The following is a 25,899-nucleotide window of genomic DNA, read 5'->3' as shown; positions in this document are numbered from 1 at the left end:
TGATGACCCTAAAATTGTTTGCAGGTCTGTTTCGATACGGTCACGGACAGTGGGGAAATGACCGTTCTAAACACAGATAAATTGAATGGAAAAAAATCATATAATTGTGTATAGATCTCCAGAGTTATTAAAGTCATAAATGTAGCCAGGTTTTTTATATTTTCATCTTTAAAAAATTGAAAGGTACATTTATAACACTATTATCTTGGCATTAAATTAAAAAAAAAAATGTTGCTGCGAGGTTGTATTTTAATATTTGATTACACCGGCTGATAGTGTTACTTAAATTTGACATATTTTGTCTTTTCCGACTGCCTTAATTAATACCTATCTATATATATATATTTTATTTTTTTAGATAGGCGTGGAAACACCATTATGGTTGTTTTCTTCTGCTATTGGAACAAATTTATTATAATTATAGATATACTATAAATATAAAGTTATATTTAATATTTGTTACAAATATACTTTATTTTAGCAAATTCACTTTAAATTATTATTTCCTGTATTTTTCCTGTTTATTTTTTCTGAATTTATATGAATTATATTTTATATTTCTATATTATTTCTGAATTTCTTCATAAAAATGTCATGATGATATTCTCATTCAAATACCCCTCTCCCAATTTTTAACAAATTGCATCCTGGTTATCATCAAAGTTTGTGTGTCCAATCAACTATTATTTTGGTGCAAATTTGCATAATTTGGCAGAAGCTAGTCAGATTAGGTAGATGCCAACAATGTCAAATTGTGTAACATTGTCAAGTTGTTGGACCTATGCAATTTATGGTAATATTAACATTAATATTTTCAGATAATTTTTTAGTTAAGGCATGTTTTTCAGTCACAGCTATAGTTGCTAGCTGTGTTGGGTCAACACTAGATGGTCCTGAAGCAAAACAAGGTGCTCGAACTTGGTCCAAGGGCTGTTACTGTACTGTTACGATAAGGCCGTGAGATGTCCTGCAGTATATAACATGCCTTTGAAAGCTGGATTTATCACTGTCAGAAAGACAGTGCTGTTCAAAGTTAAAATGTCAGTTCATGTAGGAGCGGCATCTTGGCTGTCTGGGCCGTCGCTGACTGACGGGTCGGTGTTGATGTGGTTGATCTCCAGGCTCTTAGGAGACTCTCTCAGGAGACTCTCGACCTGGCGGAACACTGAAGCCTCTCTGTATTTGTGCAGATGCCCCAAAACCTCCTGCCCAGAAAACAGCACACAGTCAAGATCAGTCCTATCCTACGGCATCTGCTACATCCCAGTGAATTACTTGGCAACAGCTACTGAGAAAGTAAGGGGCGAATATGGCAAAATAAATAAAACTTACATCCTCTGTGAAAATCCCAGGACTTGGCTTCTGCACTCTTTCCAGCAGAAGACCATCGAGAGCTGCATCTGATGCCAAATCTTTTGTCCTCTCGTCGTCTGGACTATCAGTTTGTCCCAGTCTGGCATGGAACAGCTCACTTAGGCCCACCTGTAAAACCTGTAAATGGGGACAGGACATGAGGTCATTAGCACATTCATTCTTGTTTTCTTCAAGATGTGCTGGTGTGAGGCAATTGCATACGGCACCTTGAAAAAGGCCCTCTGAAAGGCAGGATCACAGTCTGTTCTCATCTGACTGGTGGAAATGTGTGCAGCACAGTGCATGAGCAGCAGAGAAAAGCCACCCACTGACTGCAACCTCCGACGGCGAACAAACAGAGTCCTCTCTTCCTCCTGAAGACATAGGGAGTGCTAAGTGCACAGGGGTTTGTATGACAGAGCTCTAAGTGTGCTTAACATGAATAAATTATAGCTCACTCGGTGACTGACAAATAAGGCAATTTAACCTTACTGCAACCAAACTAGCTGTGAGTGAAACCAATTATATCACAGGGAAAGTGGTGCTAATTATCACTTCTCAAAGTGTGGTATATTATTAATAACTTTCCATATGTTCTATTTTTCGCTGGTTCAATATGTACATGCATAATTTGAGAAATACCTGATAATAGAAAGAGTTGCGGAAAGCATTGTTATTGTAGTTGTTGAAAGGAAGACTAGAAGCCAGTTGAAGTGTTACTGCTGGTATCTAGAATGAAGAAATCAAAGCTGTGAACAAACTATTTCTTTAAGGTATGAAACCACTGCACAATCGTTTAAAAGTTTGACAAAAGTGACACTAAAGGCATTTATACTGTTACAAAAGTTTCAAATAAATGCTGTTCTTTTAAACTTTCTATTAATCAAATAATTCTAAAGAAAAATGTATCTGTTTCCACAAAAATATTAAGCAGCACAACAATTTTCAGCATTGATAATAATAAGAATTGTTTCTTAAGCAGCAAATCAGCATATTCGTATTTCTGAAGGATCATATGACTGAAGACTGGAGTAATGATGTTGAAAATTCAGCTTTGCCATCACATTTTAAAATATATTCAAATAGAAAATTTGATTTGTAATAATAGTACACAATATTACTGTTTTTATTTATTTATGCCTTAGTGGGCATACTAGACTTCATTAAAAAAAAAAACTCTCATTTACATTCATATTAATTCATATTGTTTTGATTATCGCTTTAGAAAAATAAATTCGTAAAATGTCATAACTAACCATCTGGTGACTCAAATGTTTTTTTTGTTTTTTTTTACTGGTTCAGTTAAATGATCTACCTGAACAAATCAAAGATAAGCTGTATGTGCAACCCAACAACGTTAAAACCTACTGTTTTTGTCATGTCACAAAAAAAATGTAAAGGGGGGGTGAAATGCTATTTCATGCATACTGAGTTTTTTACACTGTTAAAGAGTTGGATTCCCATGCTAAACATGGACAAAGTTTCAAAAATTAAGTTGTACGTTTGATGGAGTATTTCTATGCCGAAAATACTCCTTCCGGTTTGTCACAAGTTTCGGAAAGTTTTTTTCGAGTATGGGCCTGTGTGACGTCAGATGGGGCAGGATTTCCTTATAGGGGTCCTAAGGGCGCCACTTCTCCCGGAAGGGCGCGCGCGCACCCGTAGACCAGAGCGAGAGAGCGAAAGCAGTACGCCCATCAAAGCGCTGTGCTCGGTTTTAGGGAAGTATTTGCCGGATTTGCAGATCTAATGCTTAAAGGAGAACTCCGGTCAATTTTAACATTGAGCTAATTTTTTTGTACATTTGGAGTGCTGTCAGTACAGAGAACAACGACAAAAATCGGTGTTACCTACAACGTGTTATCCTCTTTTTAAAATTTGCACCCTGTTGACTTCAATGGGGCAAGTTTTAAACCTGCTTTTAGCCTCTTAACATCCTTGATGTGTCATTACAAGTGCACAGGTCATGTGAGTGATTCCTTCAGAGTGAACATAGTCGATTGTCGAGTTCACGCGCGTGATCATAGGTACTAAACCTATGCGCGTGAACTCGACAATCGACTACTGTGGACTTCGACCGAAAAAAGGATGTAAATACAGGTATGTGCGCTGGCTGAATAAACATCATTTTTTATATATTTCTTTCACATCTACTGCAGTCAGATTCACCCGCGTTCACTCCGAAGGAATCACTCACATGACCTGTGCACTTGTAATGACACATCAAGGATGTTAAGAGAAGTCAACAGGGTGCAAATTTTAAAACGAGGATAACACGGTGTAGGCAACACCGATTTTTGTCGTTGTTCTCTGTACTGACAGCACTCCAAATGTACAAAAAAATGAGCTCAATGTTAAAATTGACCAGAGTTCTCCTTTAAGGATGGAGCAGTCCCAACGATAAAGGTTCACGGTTGTGCGTTGGAACCGCAGGCGGTGAGTAAAACTGCTTCAAATGTCTGTGTGTTGTTAGCTATAGGCGCGTAAGCACCGCCCACACGGCACGCCTCCAGCCGCTCGTTTTTTTCCGGAAAGACTCGGTACAGCCTATATTTCTTTTATAAATATAATAAAACTAAAGACTTTTTGGAGATATGAAGGATGCAATACTACTCTATAGGTACTCAAGATTAACATGAGATTGACTGAAACTGAGTGTTTCACCCCCCCTTTAAGTAAGTAAACATTTTGTTAGTTACTCTATGAGAATCACACATACTGTAAAAGCAAGTGAGAGAAAGACAGACAGATCCAGACCATTTTATATAACTGAAGGTGCTGGAGGAGAAACTGTCCATGCTGGCAGAGCAGAAACTCTCGTGGGTTGAGTGTTTCAGAGCTCACTAGAATCAGCTCTCCTTCGCACTCCCACTGTGCATCCATGAAATCCATGAACGACCGGCCTGCACCTGAATGCATGTACCAACACACACCATTTAATGTGTCACACGTTGATCACTCTGCATCTTTGCAAACTTTAACACAAAATAAAGTTGTTAATTAATTACATTCTCACATCCCTTTAACCTTTAAGAAGATGCTAAAATAAAGCTCAAGTTATATTTCGACTGACATGTTGATGGTTCTCATGGCTTTAAGTCATCTGTTGCTACACTAATGACTTTGCAGTTGTGATGAGTTCAGATTGCACGTTTCAGTGGTGATAATTAGAGCCTGACCCGAGGGCTGGATCTTCAGCAGGCCTCTATCTCTGGCACTATCCCTGAGCTGCTGCTCCACTTCCTTCATCAGCTGGAAGAGAGGAGATAGCGCTACTAGTCTGGACCACTCTTCCCCTGCAACACCGTAAAACAAATACAGAACAGGAAAATAATTACTTTTTGTTTCCCAGGTCACTTTAATACTCTGGATATGACTTGACTCTTACTTTCAGTGTAAGTTTAGGATTTCTTTTTTTGGCCATTTTATTAACTGCAGTCAAAAATGTATATTTAGAGAATTTTGTGGCCAAAAAGTTAGTTGTCTATTGTCAATAGTCTAGCGGATGTACAGAAAGTAAGCTTTCTGTTGGATAACATGGCAAATCCATGTGACTTACTTGAACAAGTTTGAAATCTGCATGGGGAAATCTTTCGCCCTCATACAAAATTGATCTCACCTCACTGCTGGCAAAATAGACTTTTAATAAAACTTGGCTGTCTGTAGCCTGGCTAACGTCAGACCTCGTCTCATTAAGACGTGGTCTGGGAACCACATGTTCATTTTCTTGTATTTGAGGCGTGGTTTACGAATGCCCAGAGCCGTTTATTGGGCGCTACGAATGTCTATCAAATGCGCCTGTACGTAGCTCATAGCCAATCGTTTCAATTATACCAGATGACGTTTGTAGAGCGAAAGAAATTCGACGAGGAAGAAGACGACGGGTCAGAGATTAATGTGTACACGATGGCGTTCAGCGACTAAACTACTTAGAACACTATCTAAGGCTGCATCGAAAGGTAACTTCGCGTCTGCTGCCATGTTGGATCCATAGATATAAACAAACTGCTTCGGTGTGTCGCATAGACGTCGTCATCGTCTTGCTGCTCCCTCCCCGTTCTGTGATTGGTTCCCTTTTTGAGAGGAAAATCTGGTCCATGGTGTCCAGGCTGCCTAGTAAAATCGCGCTAGGCAAACCCAGGCTAGGCAGGCTGTCTTATTTGACATGAAATCAAGCGTAGGGTCAGTTCTGGCAGGTCACGTTAGTCAAGCTCGCATCAGCTGACTCTCAGCTGATCCACGTCTACCTATCACTGTATACATATATAAGCTCATCAGTATTATCAACAGCTATCGCATTTCTCAGGAGCAAATTCCCTCTTTTTTGTGTTGCCTGCCTTAGCAAACACGCTAATAGCCTCAATAACTACTTGGGTCATGTGCTAAAGCAATGTAGCAAATCATGTTTTTGCTTCACTGTTCTCCTCTTGTTGAAACTTGGATTCAAGATCAAGGAAACTTTTCTTAAACACAAACTGCAAGTTTCACTCAAAGTGCTCCAGTAAAACGCTCTGACCTGCTAGCTTTGGGATACTGATGTTTGCGGACAGACCAGGTTCCTGGAGAGATTGGACATCTGAATAAAACAAGAGAGAACATGTCGCGATCTGAAATGAGGATGCCGGTAACATCTCTGACTTAAGACAACCTCACCCTGGCTGCTGTTTAGATGTGTTTTTTCCTGGCTTTTCTGAGTGTAAGATGGGTTTGACAGAGAAAGAGAGGGCACCGTGGCATTCTGTTCACTCGCAGACGGAGTCTTCATTTGATCTTTAAGGGATTGAGTCGAGACACCTGGCGTAGCCGGAGACACAAACACAGCGGTGAAATTCTACAGTATTGACAACCAGAATCTTGCTATTTATTCTGTGTATTCAAATATACCTTTCATAACAGACACAGATTCGGTCCATGCTCTAGAAGCGCTTTCCCGGCCAAACGCCCGTTTCCCTTTTGAGATAGGTTTCACAACTGAGACAAAAACATGATTAACGTTTCTATAATAAAGCATAAATGAGGATATTGTACCAGAGCTCTGTTGTGGCTGTGTGCTGGTAGACTGGCCAAGTGCTTTGCTTTCCTCCAACAGCTGAATAAGTCGTTCAAGCCGAGGAAGGATTTTCTGCTGAGTCATGGCTATTACTTTCAGAGGGTTCCTGACACCCTTGGGCTTCAGCACACCAAAGTCTTTAAACCAGAATGTGCCAGACACCAAAGACTGGAGGAAGAGAATCAATTTAGTATACTGTCAAGGGAAAATATGGAATAAAGTCTCCTAAAGCATTGTCGCTGTTTGGATTTAAATAGGCAAATGCTTAAATGAGCAAACGAGTCTTTGATTGGATCATTATTGCAGTGATTATTATGTTTCTAGAATGTTGTATGTTTGGCAACAGTTCTTCTAACCCTAATTGATGGAGTTTGTTGCTTTTCATTTCTTAAACAACCATGTAGGAAGACACATCATGGCAATATTTCCAGGATGACAATGTCAAGATTGATCAGGCTCAAATTGTGAAAGAATGGTTGACAGGAAGCATGAATAATCATTTTCACACATGAATTGGTACCTCTGAGGCCAGACCTTAAATTCATTGAAAGTCTTTGGGATGTGCTGGAGTAGACTTTACAGAGTGCTTGACTCTTGCATTGCCAGTACAAGACCTTGAACAAAAATCGATGCAACTCTTGATGGAAATAACATCACAACATTTATTTCTATCAAGAGGTGCATCCATTTTTGGTCAATATCTTTCTTTCTTCCAAACCATTCTTTCACAATTTGAGCCTGATGAATCTTGACATTGTCATCCTGGAATATGGCCATGGTGTCTCTTCTTACATGGTGGTTTAAGAAATGAAAAACAACACACTCCATTAATTAGGGTTAGGACTGTTGCCAAACATATACATGCTAGAAACATAATAATCACTGCAATAATGATCCAATCATAGACTCTTAAAGGGTTAGTTCACCCAAAAATGAAAATTCTGTCAGTAATTACTCACCCTCATGTTGTTCCAACCCCGTAAGACCTTCGTTCATCTTCGGAACACAAATTAAGATATTTTTGATTAAATCTGAGAGTTGTCTAACTCCTCCATAGGCTTCTAAGGAACCGAAACTTGCTGGCCCAGAAAATGTATTAAAGACATCGTTAATATAGTCCAAGTGACTCCAGTGGCTCAATCTTAAGTTTATAAAGCGACGAGAATACTTTTTGTGCGCAAAAACAAACAAAAATAACGACTTTATTCCACTTTTCATTTCCTTCTCTCTGGGCCTCGGGTCTTTTTGCGTAGTGTTTAAGCGTAGCGCGTCTGTGTTGCACGTCACCACGTAGGCTCACTATTGGCCGACGCTGGTCATGTGTGATACAGTTCCTTAGAAGCCTATGGAGGAGTTAGACAACTTTAAGATTTAATCAAAAATATCTTAATTTGTGTTCCGAAGATGAACGAAGGTCTTACGGGGTTGGAACAACATGAGGGTGAGTAATTACTGACAGAATTTTCATTTTTGGGTGAACTAACCCTTTAAGCATTTGTCAATTTAAATCCAAACAGCAACTTTTTTTTGGGCCGGGCAATGTATATACAAAACAGCTCTAAGGATAAACCAAGGACATCGCTGCACAATTATCGGTCAGTGCCACGAGCATGCATTACACATCTAGCCTCCGGCACATGTTACCTGCGCGGTGTCAGCACGCAGCTGGCAGACCAGACGAGCACTGTGGAGGGACGAAAGCACAGCGTCCAGCTCTGCTTGTCTCTGCATTAATTGCTCCCACAGTTCCTGCTCCCTCAGTTTCTCACCCTGTGATAGTCACAAGACATCGTGTTATATATCCTAGAGCAGACTCCATTAAACTGGAAAATGGACAGTGCAAAGCCAGAGTATTGGCAATCACACCAATAGACACACAAAGGATGTTAAGCTTCCAATGTATTGATCTGCTCATTCAACTGTTTAACAACGTAGTAATGAGCTCAGCAGATTTTAATGTTTCTGTTTGAGGGTGAGAGTTTCAATGTGAAAACAAGCTGACCAGATGCTGCGTTTCCTGTACTGATAGCTGATCCCGGTCCGTCCGCAATCTCTCCATGGACACACTCACATGGTTCAGCACGGCTTTAAGCTCGGTGTGCCAGTAACACTGCTGCTCCCACTCCTCCTCGTCTCCTTTAAGGAAGAGTTCACACAGAAATGAAACCTTTTATGAAACAAAGCTGCTTTATGAAATAAAATTGAGGGCAATATGGTTTTCCAAAAAATTACAGTGACATATAGCCAACAAACTCTCAAGGCAATTTGTAACTTTTTAACATTTTTGCAAACTGGTGACTTTTTCAATTCTTCTGAAGTCATATGATGGCTTTATGTGAAGGACATTCTAAAAGTTATGTTACTCATCGATCATTTTCTCTTCCAGCGAGTAACTCGAGAACCGCTGCGAACAGATCAACTGAATCAGTGGGTTGAACTTAAAAACCGAATAAGTGAAGGAATCATTCTTTTGAACTGATCTGTGATCCTGATCCTTGTTCAATATTGTGACTGAACAATTTTTTCACAACTGATGAACAAATTATATTGATTTGCTCAAAAATCAGAGTTCGACCTACTGGTTCAATGATTTGATTCTTGAGTTAACTGCTTACTGGAGGGGAAGATTATCAGTGAATAATTACCTAAATCTGGGTATGTTCCTCAAACAAATATACTTTATTGTATGACTTCAGAGGACTTGGAATATAATGCACAGGCAGTTCAGACAACTGTTACATATATTTTGCGCGGGGGGGGGGGGGGGGGGGGAGGAATTAATTTAATTAATTAATTTAATTTTTAAAGGAATTAATGAAATTTTGCATTGACATTTTTTTTTTACAGTGACAGTAAATACATTTATAATGTTTTATAAAAAATTATATTTCTATTTCAAATAAATTATTTTCAACTATTTATCCATCAAACCTAAATTTTTCCCCCACAATTTCCACAAAAAACTGAAGCACAACTGTTTTAAGTTTCTTGAGCACCAAATCAGCATATTAGAATGACTTCTGAAGGATCATGTGACAGACAATGAAGTTGTAATGATGCTGAAAATTCAGCTTTGCAATCACAGAAATAAATTAAATTTTAAAATATAATGAAATTGAAAATAGGTCTTTTAAATTGTATTTCACAATATTAGTGTTTTAATTAGTGTAAATACAGCCTTGGTGAGCATAAGAGACTTCTTAAAAAAAAAAAAAAAAACACTTAAAAAAGACACTTACCGACCAAGAATCGTGAATGCTATTTTTTGAATCTTTAAAGCATGACCGTTAAATGCGCTCACAGTGGGAGTATGAGCGTGAGGACTGACCTCCTGTGAGAGCATGTAACACATGGGCTGGTAGAAGCAGAGATAACTCTGAGTTCTGGAGAGCTTTTCTCTGGGCCTCACACTGAGCGCTTTCCTGAACCTCAGCGGCAGTCTCCCTTAGCTTTTCCCTTAGCTGCCTGTCGGTGTCCATCCAGTCTATCTGTTTCACACACACACACACACGAAAATGCGCAGCATCTCATTTAGGATGCAAGGATGGTGGAAACGCTTTCTATCACTCTGACACTCACAGAAATAAAAACAGACACTTGGTCAAAAGACTTGCATTTTAAATAGGCCACAGAGTGCAGTGCCATTTCTGTGGAGTCAACTCACACAGTCAGGCTCATGTATGGACGTGGATAGATAGCGTTTAACGGCTCTGTCAAAATCTCCCACCATCTCTTCTTCCTTCAGTGTCTGTTCACGCCAGTAATTGCCCCGTGCGCTGCTCTCCTTCTGGAGGGTTTCCACCTGAGGCAAACAAATACATTTTGCAAACATGTAAACACCCCCAAGCCAAATGAGCTTTTATGTGGCTGTGATGTGATTTAGTTCGACTTCGCTCACCATTACACTGTCTGGGTTTTCTACTAAAGTCAGAATCTGGGACACAGTTACAGGAATCACAGTCCGCTTCCAAACATCCAGATTGGCCCCAACAACTGGAGCCAGCACCCCTGTCACTGGGTCCACCGTCTGCGATCCAAAACGTATGGGAACCAGCCCTGAGAGTCGTAATAGGTTAACACCTAGAGATTAATGTAACAGGATTTGGACATTCCTAGTAACCTCCATTACCTTTTCCATCTGAATCCTCCATGGTTCCTGCCAGAGGCACCATGCAGCCTGATACCCAGTCCAACTGAGCTCCGAGAACTGGGACATGCAAACCCGAGCCTCCGGGGTCAGGATACTCCAACCCGGGTAGAGCTGGCAAGGAGAGCTCAATGCCAGGCAGCTTGATCTCCCCTAAAAGAGCAGAAAGGAGGCAAAGTTAAACAATAAAAAAAACGCAGTAGAATTTCTGTTTTAATCAGATTAGTGTAAATGTTAAGCATACAAATAAAATACCAAACATTATATATATTTAAAAAAATATGCAAAAAAATATTTTATAAAAATAACTAAAATGCAAAAATAATAAAAAGTTTAAATTAAAGGTTCAGCTTTTCTATCACAGTAATAAATTACATTATCTTATAAACATTATTAATAACATTATTAGTTATCTATTTTACTGTATGTTTGATCAAATAATTTCTGCCTTGATATTTCTTGAGTAAGAGACTTTTGAATGGTAGTGCATCTCATAATATTAATAACAGTTCTTTACATAACCTCAAGTTAACACCACTGTAATCATAAAAGATCATTCTGAAAGCTCTTACACTGTTTGAATGAGATCCCATCCCATATTAAATGACCTTTCACTAAGCTCTGCCCCCTTAGTTAAGAATGAACTGGAGATGTCTGTGAACAGCATGGTTTTCAGTAACATTTGCACATAAAGTGGTAAAAATGGATTGGATATTATTATTACATGGACTGGAATACATTGTGACATAGCAAAGTGTTTTATTTGCCATTTTACTTTAAAGAAGTAACTTCATTTAAAACTCCAAAGACTGCAACTCAGAATGAAGGAAAACACTTCAGCACACACTCACAGTCAACAGATAAGAAAAAAATTAGAGATTAAAACAGACTGCATTAGTATAAAGGAAGTTACAAATATTTCTAATATTTCTAACATCTTGGTACTGTGAACTCTTTGGACATAACATTCTTGGATAATTTCCACTAAATTGTGTTTAACACTACCCAAATACACAGATCCTCCACAAACGTTAGAAAAGAGTAAACCCTAGTCTGAGATGCAGACAATTTGGTTTATTCATGTTTTTAAGGAGGGGTACGGCGCAGGGTAAATTGATCATGATTTTACAAAAGTATCAACAGTAACCATTTGGCAGAATGGAACATTTTTGTACTGACCTACCCTTTATATTAATATACAGATTTTGCACAGATCTTTTGTAGTAAACAGCTCTAACCCACCCACACTACCACCATTCTCCGCCACACCCCTGGCCTGTTCCTGTACGGCTTCCAGACGACTCAGCATCTGCAACATACAATGTTGGCTGCTTTTCCAGGCCTGTTCCAGCTCAGATGTTCCTGCCGAGAGTCTATCGAGGTCACCTTGTAGATCTGCGGCTGTTGAGCTCCACTCATCACAGCAACCTTGCATGAGCTCTGCCACCCGCAAGCAGGCGCCCAGAGCCTGGCTGTCCAACAGAGCCTGGAAACCCCCAGCATGAGGCACCACCTTCCCTCCTCGCACGCTGCCTCCACCAACCCGCACCATCCGGCCGCTCAAGGGCTCGATGAAGGACTCGCACAGGAGCAGCCCCCCAACTGGAAGTACAGCCCCTGAACAGACACAGTCATCAATCAGGCTGTTTGAACGTGCTGAGATTCTGTCAACATACAGAAAACGGACCTGTGTGGGGATCAAGACTGACCCCCGTGATGAGCACCAGGTTGCCTGTACGTGGGTCCAGCATGGGAGAGCCAATCTGAATGGGCAGCCGCATGCGCGAGATGGGACACATGTGCACGCCACCCAAAGGATAAACCAGTCCTGTTTGCGGATGGATGGTGACTGCCAGAATAGGCACCAGAACACCAGTGTCATAGTCACACATGGGTCCTCCAAGCACCAGCCTTTGGCCTGAACGAAGCCCCCGTAGTTTGGAAGCAGCATGGATTTCAGCATGGCGGGATGGAGGGTAAGGAATGAAAGGCAGCAGGGGTGATTCCCATTTCCCCACCTCACCTAAGAAGAGAAAACCATTGCAGGTGCCTCACCGTAATCTTGATTTAGCAAAAAGCAGTTAAAAAACGTTTTAATCAGATTACTGTAAATGTTAAACTTACAACAACAAAAAAACTATAATATTATAAATAAAAAATTTGAAAATAAAAAGTAAAAAAAAGTAATAACAACTAATGAATAAAATATTTGAAATGTTATATTTATATTACTTCCTTACAATTTTTCTTCATTGCCATCACAACATAACACCTAAAATGACCATAAAAATGACAAGAACAACTCTATGGCTTAAATAACCTAATACACGTTTTATTTAAAACTCAAGTACTTTTGTAAAATAATAAGCATCACATTTTTGCTTTTATGTCCCCTTGTATTTACATTCAAGTGCCTCACTGTCACCTGGTTTCTTTAAAGTAAACAAGTCTAATTTTTAATTAAAAATCAAGTGCTGCTGACTGATCTTAACTTGTACTGAACACAGAATATGTATTTAAACATACTAATAAGCATATTAAGTGACTCACCCACACAAGCATCGGCTGTAAAGACAAGGGTGGAGGAAGCAGGATCAAAGCCCACATTTCCCGCCACAGGCAGTAGTTTGCCGGTCTGGGGGTGCAGGAAGAAGTCTGGGGGCACTGGCATGCTGTGCCCACTGGCCAATAACATATGGGCATTAGAGTTGGGTTGAATGAGGCCTGTGAGGGGGTCTACATGAACGGCATCACAAGCCCTAACAGATCCGTCAGGAGCTGTGGAGGGTAAAGGAGTGCAATCATTCTGTGTTTCCACAGACTTAAATCAATCAGTCAAGCCACATACATGCCAAGTTGAGCCTCAGGGCATATTTGTCAGGATTTGACCTGCAGCCAAACGAGTGCTATGTTGTAAAATACTTCCACCTAGTGGTGTAGCTGACTATTTTCTGTTAAAGTTCCACTAGGGGGCGTGATTGCACAGTCACTGACTGAAAGCATTCTCATCATATACAATAACATTAGGTCTGAATTATATGGTTAATATCTGTAAATTCTCACACAAATGTTTTTAATAGTTCTAACCAATGGCGTCTTCCCTACTGAGGACCGATCCAGTGGCAGGGCATAACAGCTGTGCTCCAGTGCCTTCCTTAAGCACAACCCAGGATCCCAGCCTTTGGCTCTCCACTGATACCATCTCAGTCATCTCATCAGCCAGCACAGCTACCCGCTCCACAACACTGCAATGCACAACATATACCCAAGGAAACTGATGAAGAAAAAATTTAAGTAAGTAATATAAGTATTATTTAAAATATTGTATACACACACACACACACACATTCTTGTACATCTATCTTTATGAGGACATTCATTGACAAAATGCAATCTCTAGCCGCTTACCCTAACCTTACCCATCACAACTAAGTGCCTACCCCGAACCCTGACCCTAACCTACCCTTAACCTAATTATAACCTTATCCCAAAAACCAAGTCTTGACCCTCAAACAGGCCTTTAAAGGGGTCTCAGAAAGTGAGGACCGGCCAAAATGTCCTCACTTTACTCTCTTTGTCCTCACTCCAATGGTCTAAAACTCAAACTGGTCCTCACAACGATAGTACAAGTACACACACACACACATAAATACTATAGTAAAACTATTGCAACATATATAAGCTACCAAAAAATAAATGTAAATACCATAAAGAGATACTATTGTATACCATATATGCAATACTATACTATAATATTTTTTGCAAAAACTAAGGTTAAGGAATGCCAGCACACAGGGATGAGAGGATTTGGGCTTTGAAGTGTCCATGTGATATGTACTGTGAAAACAGAAGGAGGCGCTGAGGGAATTGAAGGGTTATGCAGAGGCTGGGTATCCAGAGGCAAGAAGTCACACAAACCCTGGTTTTGTGGTGGCCTGGCAGTGTCATGCAGTTCATGGATTCAAGGACACCTTGCTGCTGTCTCTGATGCTCATGTTATCTGATGTGCCTCATGAGTTCAACACTGAGGTCATAGACATGAACTGAGGCTAAATGTCTAGTTTCCAGTCCTCTCTATCTTCAATGAAACCTACTTTCTTTTAACTCTCTTCATATCATGATAACGTATAAATCTTACTACAGCCAGGCATATCGGATATAAGACAGCACATTCTAAAATACAGGTCCAATGTCATCACAGTAGTCACTGGACAATCAATCCTAAAGATCAGATCTGAAAAACGATCACAATTGTGTGCAGAAAGTACAAAGCTTTAAGCTTCTCTTTCGCTTTGTGATTATAGATCTGGAAATGTGATAAGAGGGCTGGGACGAGGATGAGACGAAGGGATTCTCCACCATTTATTATGGGGAAATGTTGTTTTTAAGAAACCATTTTACTGTAAGTGCACAGTTGCTTTCGAATTCAAATGACAAAGTAACACAAATTTAACAGATTTATCCGAATTTAATCCCTAAAAGATTTGTCTTGAGAGGGGTCTTCTTGAGATGCCTCCTGTGTGACACAGACAACTGAAAAAAATGACAGAAGAAGTAATACAAGAGTGTACCCCGGCCCGTATGTGAATAGCCCTTTACCTAAGCTGGCTGAACACAATTAGATAATACCAATTTAGGTCAACCAATTACCAAGCAATGCTTAATTTTGTTCAGTCTGTGGTGTAGAAAGGTCGCGTTGGCAATTAAAGAAAAACATGGTCAGGTCAAAGTGTCTGAATCATTTTTGGTCCCAAATTTTATACATTTTACTGGTAGTCCACTATATGAAGAATTTTTGGGTATAATATGTCACAATTTACTTTATTTTGCTATCCTCACTTACATAAATGAACTATAGTGTCCTGCACCCACTAGTAAAAAATATCAAACATTATATCTGGTGTCTGAATCATTTTTGGTTTGACTGTATATTTGATCAAAAATGTATTATATTTCTAAATATTTCTTATTATTACCAATGTTAAAAACAGTTGTGCTGCTTAATATTTTTGTGGAAATCGTGATACACGTTTGAGTAGAAAGATCAAGAGAACATTTATTTGAAATAGAAATCTTTTGTAACATTATAAAAGTCTTGTCAATTTTGATTAATTTTACAAATTCTTGCTCAAAAGTATTAATATCTTACTGATCCCAAACTTTTGGACGGTAGTATATGCCATTTAGTGTGATTATCTAATCATTGGGCCTATATTTTAATCAACTGAAAAGCATTTATGAACCACATTTTTGTTTGAAGAGGTTTTTTTTTTCAAGCAGAGATAAAAACAGACAGATACATATCTGCCTCTCCATGACATACTGTTGCTTGATGTGTTTATCCCAGAGCGAGGTCTGACCCTCAGCCAGCAGTCTAAGAAGCCTGGCGCTCTCCCTCATTCGCGCTCTGAAGGTCTTCTGCATGGCCTGCTGCGCTCTCATCTCCACCTGCAGGATCTGGAGCTGACTGTCCAGTAGCTGTGTCAGCTGATTCCCCAGCGCTCTTCGTCGCAGCGTCTCCTGCTCCACCTGTCTCTCCAAACCTTCAGTTTTCCCTCCAAACATCCTCCAGCCAGGGTGGAGCTCTCTCAACTTCCCCAGCACCCCCTGGTAGAGCTGCTTCACCTAGACAGGGTGCACGTTTCCTTCAATGAAACAAGCTTACAAAGGAACGCTATACTTACAACTCATTTTACAACTCAACCCACACACTTTTCGCCCCAGGGAAGTAACAATTCACTTCTGTATCATAGTATCATACAGAACAGTGAAACAAGAGAGATTGTTAATTGCAACCGAGAATCTCGGTGATGCTATTCAAAATATGTTATAAATATGGCTGAACTTTACGAGGGTGATATTTGAAGCTCTGAGGATGGGAATTAAGACTTGTTCCCATGGAGTCTCACCTCTCCTCTGAGCTGTCCGAGGCGTACTGTGACAGACACGCTGTGCTTGAGCAGGATGTCGTAGAAGGTGCTGGAACTGAAGGCTTCGAGATCCACTTGCTCTTCATAGTCCCAGAACTCATTTGACACCAGAGCCACCGCTGTGGACAATGCGAGCACAATCTGTAGGAATTCTAACTCTGGACGGAGCTGATATAACACCATAGGAAAGCCAAATGTGTCATGCCCAATAAGTCTCTTGACAATTATTGTTTTGAAAGCAAAGAGTAATCTTTGATAACTGTGTACGATGCTGTCTAGTACTTTTAGTGTTTGTCAAACTGAGATGTAGTTCTGCCAAAACAGCAGGGATATGCTAAAAACTTGCACCACAGTCAGTTTACTACTGCAGTCACGAATGTAGCCTGATATCATGGTTATCTTAAGCAGATAAAGAATCTTGTCAATGGATGTTCAAATGCTACTTGGAGCAAATAAAAGAGCTTTTGACATCTTGGGGTAATTGTTTTCTCCTTTATTGTGAAACATATGGGGATTCCTTGTTCAATGGAATGTTCCATGTTCAAAAATCAATATATGTCATGTTTGTTTATTTTCTAACATGGAATCTATAGGAAAAAAAGTGACTTTCATTAATAAAACATTTCCTTTTCCTGGTTGTTGGGCACCCATTACAAATGTCTTTTCTAAATTTCTAAATTTCAAATACAACAATTGTATATTTTATAATATAACATTCATATAAAATGTGGTATTATCTGCTACCAAATTTGCATGTTTGTACTTGGGGGAAAATTTAAATATAACAATTTAAGCAGAATGCATCTAATAATAATACAAATATTTTTTATTTAATTAGAAAATTTCAAATCTATGTTTGGGTAACATTTGACAATGAAGTTCTAAACTACTGATCAAAAATATGGGGTAAGTAAGTTAAAAAAAGAAGAAGAAATTAACACTTTTATTTAGCAAGGATGCATTATATTGATCATAAATTACAGTAAATACATATAGAGTGTTACAAAAATTATATTTCAAATAAATGCTGTTCTTTAAAATTTTCTGTTAATCAATTTTTTATCAGTTTCCACAAAAATGTGAAACAGCACAACTGTTTTTAACATTAATAAGTAATGTTTCTTGAGCAGCAAATCAGCATATTCGAATGATTCTGAAGGATCATGTGACACCAAAGACATTTTAAAATATACAAAAATAGAAAACTGTTCATTTAAATTGAAATAATAATTCACAATATTAATAAACATACCGTATTTTTGATCAAATAAATGCAGCCTTGGTGAGCAAGAGACTACAGAAAAAAATCTGTAGTTTACTTTATGTAAAATGAACAATAACCTAGAGTACAGTTCATTGTTAGTTCCTTATTGTAGTTAGCAATGTTTGTTAGATTATGTGAAGTCTGTAATCTTTCAACTCATAATATGATATTGGCTGTGCATGAGGCATTATGGACAAGGATCCTGGGATGTACAGGCTCAGAGGTGATAGAGGTGACAGGTCTATTTGTGTGAGAATGTGGCATGCGTAGCCCCTGGCTGTACTTAAAAAAGTTGTGTCTATAGTAGGTTACCTCTCTGCACTGAATCCTCTGTCAACCCCACCTGCAGGTTTCGGTGTGTTTTTTTCACAGCCACCACCCTGGAGCCCTTCGATGAATAGTCATCCATGTTGTACCTGAGCTGCAGATGACGGTACCTGGCCTGAGCTGGCAGTTTCTCAGGCCAGCCGTACTCCCTGAACAGGATCTGTGAGGACACAGTGCCCAGTCACTTCAATAAGTCAGGCTTTGTTAACCCCAAAGTTTTTGTTTAAGCCTTCCTTATCACTTACCAATATTGTCACGCACAAGCACAAGACTACAACAGCTCCAGCTAAAAGCCCACCGATCATCGGCCAGTCGGGGCGGAGCAACAGTTGGCGCCTCTGCGCGATGCCCATGCGAGTCAAATGATGTGGGTCAGATGGGAAGAAGGTTCCAGTGTCATAACATTCTCCACCTGTAGGCACTACCCTCACATACTGAAAGGACCAGACAACAACATCTACCAATAAATAGACATGGAGGTTGATTTAGTTTATTACAACCAGGTCTTAAAGGAACCGTATGTAAGATTGTGGCCAAAACTGGTACTGCAACCACTTTCAAATTACTGTAGAGCGGTGTATCCCCTCCCCCTCCCCCCTGACTCGAGGTTGCCAGTTAGGCTGCAGGATCCAGCAGGAACGTAGGCTGCTACAAGGAGCTTCCAATGGCAAGTGACGAGTCCTACACAGTGAGGGTTTTTTCTGTTAATTATGTTTATGCTTCATGAGAGATGTTTTGCGTATTTCGGATTCATAACGAGGTCTTTTAGGTTTCGTAACGTTAGACATTTTTTATCCGACACGTTCGTAGCTGCAGCTGTGGTAACTAGAGCAGAGCTGGCAACCCGGATGCCGAAACACTACTGACTTCGTGATTGGTAGATAGGTGGAGGGAGGCGCATCAGGCCAAAACACAACATGACAACATCAACATCAGTTGAGGGCTGCAACTTCACTTTTAAATGACAATATCCTGGCCGGACTACTGTTGTCAGTGATATAAGTATTTGAAATGAACATGATTTCTTAATGTCTAGTGACATATCAGGGCCATTTTATGATTAATTGAAATACATTTCTTACATACGGTTCCTTTAACTTTTTTGCCCACCAGCTACTGTGGCTAGTGGTTTTCCAAAGTTACTAACCATTTTCACTGGCCACAATTATAGCATCGATACTATGAGGAAAAACTGCCATATAGATATTTTTAATATTATCTCATTATTTGGCAGCAGGTATATTAGGGTGCTGTCACTTTAAGACCTGACGCACGGATAATTGTACTGTTACACATGCGTTTTCTTTCTCAGCATAAATTACTGCGTTTACATGAATACTCGCCAAGACCGGCCTTTTGACATTATTTTGTGTGTTTGACTGGTTAAGCGCTGAGGCAGCTCTATGTGCGTGTGCTATGTGAGCACAAAATCTGCGGGAATAAGTAAAATTATGCGCAAACGTGCAATCCCGCGCTGAAATTCAGTAACTTTGAAATTAGCCCAAGTTAACTGTGATACTAAAATTCACTTGTAGCATTCAAAACAATTGATGTCAGGTTTTTAGCATTTTATTTTTTAAAGTTATTTAGAGTGAATAGTATAGAATTTTAATATTGAATATTTAGTGGTTATCTTATCGGCCACAACATAAAAACAGATCACAATACCATGTGCCTATGTTGGTGGCTGCTGAGTTTGAAGGCATACACCCCAGGCTCATGGAGACTTATGGAGAAAAGGGAGTGGGCAGATCTTGCCAGTTCTTGGTCCTGTGCCAGTAATCTGAAGGGTCCCCAGTCAAACGCAGCATTAGTGTTGTACAAGCTGTCCCTGTGAAAAAAGCAGGATTCCCTCTGTGACAATCTGGGACAGTGAAAATGAATGGGCAGCACATGAATCACATGTCAGCATGTACTTACATATCATACTGAGGGTAGTGCTGCTGGGTCACAGTAAAGAGAAGAATATCCCGAGGATGTAGACATGCTGTTGGGTTCAAGACTCCTCCAGGCCGCATGTCGGATGTACCGAACGCTGATGATTTACTGGACCAGTGAGTGTCCCAATCTTCCTCTTTGTCTTTGATGTTTCCTAACATAACAAATCTCATTAGATGTCCAATATGGTATCTGGAATATACATTTTGATGTATTAAATACCTCTGTCTGTATCTAGGGGCTCAAAATGGCTGTTGGTTTCCTGGCTGTGGGCCAGGATCAACCTCCGGACCTCGACAGGGACAGCATTGAGCAGACCAAAGAAGCCCGTCTCTGCGCAACAGCAAACAAACAGCAGGCTGCTGATAAACCGTGGACACGAAACCCTCTGTACTTCCTGCCCATGTCTCTGGCCACTCACCCCCTGTTTGCACCGTATACACAGGCCTAGAGAAATTGAGCGGCACGTTGCATTCCAAGCTCCCACGGGAGTCCCAGTGCTTCAGGACGGTCTCCAGCACGCCTCCCGACATGCTCACCTTTTAAGAAAACACAAGGATAGTTTAATGGCAAACAGGTCAGAGTGTTATCTTACCGCTGTTTGTGCGGTGCTCTCACTTGTGTATTTAGGGCTGTATTACGCTCTCAATGTCATGTGCAAGTCCCTCACATTGTGTACTGTGTTAAAGTTATCCAGTCATACTGTGTTTCCTTCCTTTTTTGCTGTCAGTCATCCTATGGATTATGATACTTGAATGAATAAAAATACTAGATCAACTTTTCGCTTGTTGTTGAGGATTTGTACAGTCTTATTACATGGCTTGGTTGAATTCCAATGTAGAATGCGGTCTGTTATTTCTTGATAATAGACCGCTGCGAAGTATAACACACCGTTGCCATGAAAAACAGAGCGTTGCTATGGACGCAGGATTCTAACCGTAGAGACGGAACGGACTATTTTCTTTAGCGGAAGCAATACAATCGTTTTAAAATCAATAAACTCCTTTTTAAATCAATATTTTTTGTGTCAAATTATTGATTTACTTGGTGGGTAGCCATGTAATAAGCGGGATAATGTAGAGCGAGGCGGTTGTTATAGCGAATACAACCCCTTCAGGCTGATTCAAGACCCCTCCGCTTCGCGTCGGTGTCCCGATCAGCCTGTCGGGGTTGTATTCGCTATAACAACCGCCTCGCTCTACATTATCCCTTACATATTATACTGTTACAGTATTTTTTATGTTTCCATTGTGTTACTCTTTATAAAAAAGAATCTATATATTTTGATTTATTTTTCTTAGTGATAATTATTACATTTATATTTTAAATTATGTTACTTAATTATTGTTACTTTTTATGAGAAGCAATGTATTAAGTTACTTTTTGTGCTACTTTTTTGTTGTTGTTGTTGCATACGTTTATACCCCGACACAGCAGTGTTGTTGTAAAAGTTACCATGAAATCAAAATGAGCAATTCTTAATTTTTACAGAATGTGTAGTGTTTATTATAAATGATTTATCAATGCACAACATTATTGTTTTAAAAATGAATCTGAATTCATAATCTTTCATCAAAAGCGTTAACCTCCCCTCCCCCTCGAAGCGGTGTAGCCTATGCTCTCTTCAAGACGCATTGGCGGAGAGTGGGACTAAATATTTTCCACAGCTCACTGCAAACTGGCATTCAGATCTGCCTCTATTTAGTTAGCAACGTCCAACTTTCTACAATCCAATCAATTCCTAAAGGACGAAATCGAGTCCTGCCCTACATTTGTTCTTGTTCCAGAAGCTGTTTAACTTGGATAAGCATCACAGTAAATGTAATTATTAAAAATCGTTTACATTTGAAATAAAGCTGAAATAATATGTAAATATTAGATGAAAAATTTACTGGAAAAAATTGGTAAATAAAATAAAAGTACTAAAATTAATAAAACTAAAATGGAAAAAAAGCTAAATAGAAATATTTTGAAAAAAACACAAAAAATAATAAAAGATGCATATCTTTTATATATAAAAATAAATTAAATAAATGAATAAATACAATAATTGTATATAAAATAAAACTAAAATAACACTGCACAGTTTGCATAAAATTATAGAAATTTTACATAGAAATATAGACTTTTTATGCACCAAATCTGTTTTTATACAAAAAAAAAAAACAATTACATTAAACAACCAATCACACTGGAATATTATATTTCTGACAACAACAACAAAAAAAACACAGAAAACAATTTTACTTTGCTGTATTGTTTTTAAACATAAAACTCCTACAATACGTAAATGCATACACCTTAAATATACCCATATTTTAACATGAAAAAGGAAGAGGTTTTCAGTTGTATTTGTCAGTAAATAAAGATATTATGGTGAAAATTTAACAAGTAACATACGATTTTTCTTTTTGAAATTTGTTTTTTTGCATATTGCTTGTAATGTGTTGAGGCCCGTTCCCACCAAGAATGATAAATATAAAGATAACTAACGATAACTATAGCATCCACAACAGCGGACGATATTTCATTCTGTTTATTTATGCGTGCGCTGCAGTTTTGTCGTCTGTCACTTTAAATGCTCAAGTTCTTTACGGGATGGATTCTGATTGGTTCAGCTGGAAAAAATTATTCTGAAAGTGATTCCAACTATATTGTTTCTCTGGGCGAAATCCTAGTTGTGGTGTGGACTCTGATATTCTTTTATATTTATAATGATTTTTAGAACTATATCTTTATCGTTATAGTTATAGTCATTGGTGTGAACAGGCCTTTACCCCCAAGACTAGACACTACTCTCATGTTTTGGGCCTCCTTACTAACACCAAATAACGATGTAGATGACCTGACCTGTTGATTCGACTCGGTGTAGAGCAGGTAAAGGCTTCCAGCGCAAACCAGCTGCAGAACTGGACTCGGGGTGTTCCGGCACCAGCCCACACACTCAACTCTGTCTGACTCAGGCCTGGACAGACCTCTGCACACACACAGACCCAGGGAGCCATCGTAGCCCTCGTATGACTCAGTAGATGGACACACCTGCAAGCAGGTACAACATATGACCTACTTATCAACGGGGTCATTGGGCTGCAAGAGTCCAAGGGTAAGTCACATGTCACGTTCAGTGTGAGGCCCCTTATGTGCATAGTAAGAGTTCATGGAGAAAGGTATTTTACTTTAGAGGCAACTGGTCACCCATTCAACACTAAGAAAACATCCCATATTGGATGCCCTTCATGAGCAAAATAAGCGAGTCGTCACACACCATTCATAACATTTTCACTGCTAATGACCGAATAAGCAAGTATGTCATCATCTTTGTGCAAACAGCATGACTGTAGTACCAATTTCTCAATATTACCTCAGTTTATGTGGACGCTCACCTGCTGGGAGCAATAATGCTTCCATTGCTTGTGGTCTAGACATTCTCCATGCTGGTTACGTGCTCTTCCATCCTTGCAGATGTCATAGACCTTCAACACACAGGCTTCTCCTTTCTGTGTGTATCCCAAACTACAAGGACACTGTCCGTCACTGGCCTACATTCAGGATTGGGAAGATGTCAGCCGTTAGAGACAACAAATCCTGACTCATTTCCCTAGTGGGTAGTAACTGATGAAAAGATCATTCAGCAGTCAGTGAGAGTGGTAACTAGATTCCCACTGGGCTGAAACATGAGCTTCTGTCAGAGCAGAGGTCTGCAGATTGTTTCCCTACAGGGATGCAATTAGCTAGAAATGCTTGGGAACTTATGTAAACAATGCAATAAGTTCTTACCTGGAAGATTTGACCCTCTCGCAGACAAGTACAGCTGTCCTGTCCAGGCAGAGGTTGCTGTGACCATGGCCCACAAGGCAGGCAACTGCTCATGCCTTCTCTAGGTCCATAGTGATGTGGTGGGCAGCTGATACAGCTGTTTATGGTTGTGGCCCAGAAACTTGGTCCAAATGTTCCTCTGGGACAGGGAACTGGACCCTCATCTCCCTCCGGGCAGTAAAAGCCTTCACAGTGCATACAAGTAGAAGGTTCTCCAACAACCAAACTCTTACATTTCATATTTAAGGTTTTCTTCAACTATGTACATTGGAGCCAGTAGACTTCTAGAGTAGACAATGAGTTCCTAAAACACATTTTTCACTCTAACTAGTTTAATTTGTCTTCTGACATTGTCTACCGTGATGGAAATGACGTGTAAAATAATTTGAAATAAAATCACTTATTTGTGAGTATATCAGAGTATTCATGTCATAACTAGTACTGTATCCTAAATAAAAAACTAAATAATATTTGTACACTTTTTTTTTATAATTTCACATTATTACAGCCTGGTTGGAAATGGCTTATAAAAATATTTAAATAAAAGGTGATATTTATCTTGATTTTCTTCATACAGATCTAATATTTCATCTTGGTGAACAATTAAACACACTTTTTAAATAAAAAATAAAAAACATTTCAGGGGAAAAAAGCATTTAAAGTGGAAATAAAGCCACAACTGAGGTGGGACATTTTTTAAATAATTTTAACAATAAATATTGAAATGGTTTATGATTATTTCACTATTTTTATGTCATCGTAATTTCAGTAATAATTTTTATAATGCATTTTTAAAGTTTAACATTGAAAGATTGGGTTTAGAACAAGGATAAAATATTATTATTAATAATAATAATACACATATACATAAATGGTATTTAAAAAGTAGCCAAAACACATTGATCAAAGCATGGTAAAAAAACTTAAGACAGTTAATGTGATGTTCATTAAAATAAATAAATAAATAACCTCTGGGACTAGACACCCACTTGATGAACTTTCACCTCGTCATGTCCCAGAAAAGTGCAAGTTACCTGGTTTGCAGGAAAATCTTTCAGGAAGTCTTAGGTTAATGTTTGATCCATCAGCAAGGCTCAGTCTTAGGGTGAAGAACCAGCAAAGTAGGTAAGGCCAGAAGAGGCAAACCCTGAAAGAGCACATCATTTCATTATGTTGTCCAGGGCTCAGAGACAGCCCGAAGGCATACAGGAAGCTCTTTCCCTGCCATGCTGAATGATTCATGAACCGTCTAGAGATAAAGTATCACACATGCCAATAGGTAGAAAGATGCAACCTGATGCTGCCAGTTTAGATTACAGGCCACTGTGAAACCATGAAACTGATTAATTTTGGCTGTGCTTTAAATGTCTTTCAGCACATCTAAAAAACAATCATTCACAAGTTGCAGGTTTATGAGGAAAAATCCAAGTCCTATCAGACAGTTTCTACTAGTGTGCAATTTCTCGAATAGTTTGGCAGGAGAAGTGAAGATTGCAGGCACTCTGTGTTCAAACAAGCAATGGGTCACTAAAACAACAAACCTTGTTTTTCATTCCTTTGATGCACCCCATAGGCGAGAAGGCCATGGTATGCCTAGTAAACCAATTGCTTTATCTGGGTTAAAGTTGAATCTGCAGGATCCAGAGCCTTATATCACTACACAAGGGAATTCTGTGACTTATTTCTATGTCATTTCTGTTGGAAAGCAAAGTAGGACTCAACACAACTGATAAAACTAAGCCAAATTTCATTCAGGTCAGTTCACTGAGTGAACTTCACAGGCAACATATGTCCTGGGACAGAGTATCAAATATGAATTCCATATCATAATGTTAATATGCGCTTTTGTAATTTAAAAAGAGGTATAGAGGTCATGTATCGAAGTTTTCAACCCTTTTCACTTAAATAAGAGCTGTCCAAATACCTCTGGTTAGTAGTAAACATATACCAGTATTGACCTCGAAAATGACGTCAAAATTGGCCTTGGTGTGACATCACAGTGGCTACTCTGAATCTGCGTTGTTGGAAAAGAGTAGCTTTGAAGAGGCAATCAGCAAAATAGGTTCCTGACGCT

General features: G+C 39.2%; 1 protein-coding gene across 1 annotated transcript; it reads right to left on the bottom strand.

The window, feature by feature from the left end:
* Nucleotides 1-1,046: 1,046 nt before the first annotated feature.
* LOC311297455 (uncharacterized protein) lies at nucleotides 1,047-25,180 on the bottom strand (the record flags this gene model as incomplete). Its single annotated transcript, XM_084419729.1, has 32 exons — nucleotides 24,860-25,180; nucleotides 23,787-24,010; nucleotides 23,393-23,548; nucleotides 22,860-23,048; nucleotides 20,431-20,548; nucleotides 20,232-20,342; nucleotides 19,992-20,163; nucleotides 19,740-19,902; nucleotides 18,317-18,505; nucleotides 18,057-18,231; nucleotides 16,460-16,599; nucleotides 15,874-16,175; nucleotides 13,638-13,795; nucleotides 13,101-13,328; nucleotides 12,238-12,573; nucleotides 11,793-12,167; nucleotides 10,533-10,703; nucleotides 10,302-10,459; nucleotides 10,068-10,205; nucleotides 9,732-9,891; nucleotides 8,406-8,539; nucleotides 8,048-8,173; nucleotides 6,382-6,571; nucleotides 6,238-6,303; nucleotides 6,007-6,147; nucleotides 5,870-5,929; nucleotides 4,533-4,649; nucleotides 4,111-4,262; nucleotides 1,996-2,082; nucleotides 1,581-1,727; nucleotides 1,333-1,491; nucleotides 1,047-1,205 (listed from the first exon to the last, which is right to left on the bottom strand). Exons 1-32 carry the CDS (start codon nucleotides 25,065-25,067, stop codon nucleotides 1,047-1,049), a joined length of 5,409 nt encoding a protein of 1,802 aa, XP_084275855.1. The 5' UTR covers nucleotides 25,068-25,180.
* Between the last annotated feature and the right edge of the window lie 719 nt (nucleotides 25,181-25,899).

Source organism: Rutilus rutilus (assembly GCF_951802725.1).
Source record: "Rutilus rutilus genome assembly, chromosome: 9".
Classification (NCBI taxonomy): Eukaryota; Metazoa; Chordata; class Actinopteri; order Cypriniformes; family Leuciscidae; genus Rutilus; species Rutilus rutilus.
Note: the sequence above shows the minus strand (reverse complement) of the source record. Positions and strands in the feature narration are given on the sequence as shown.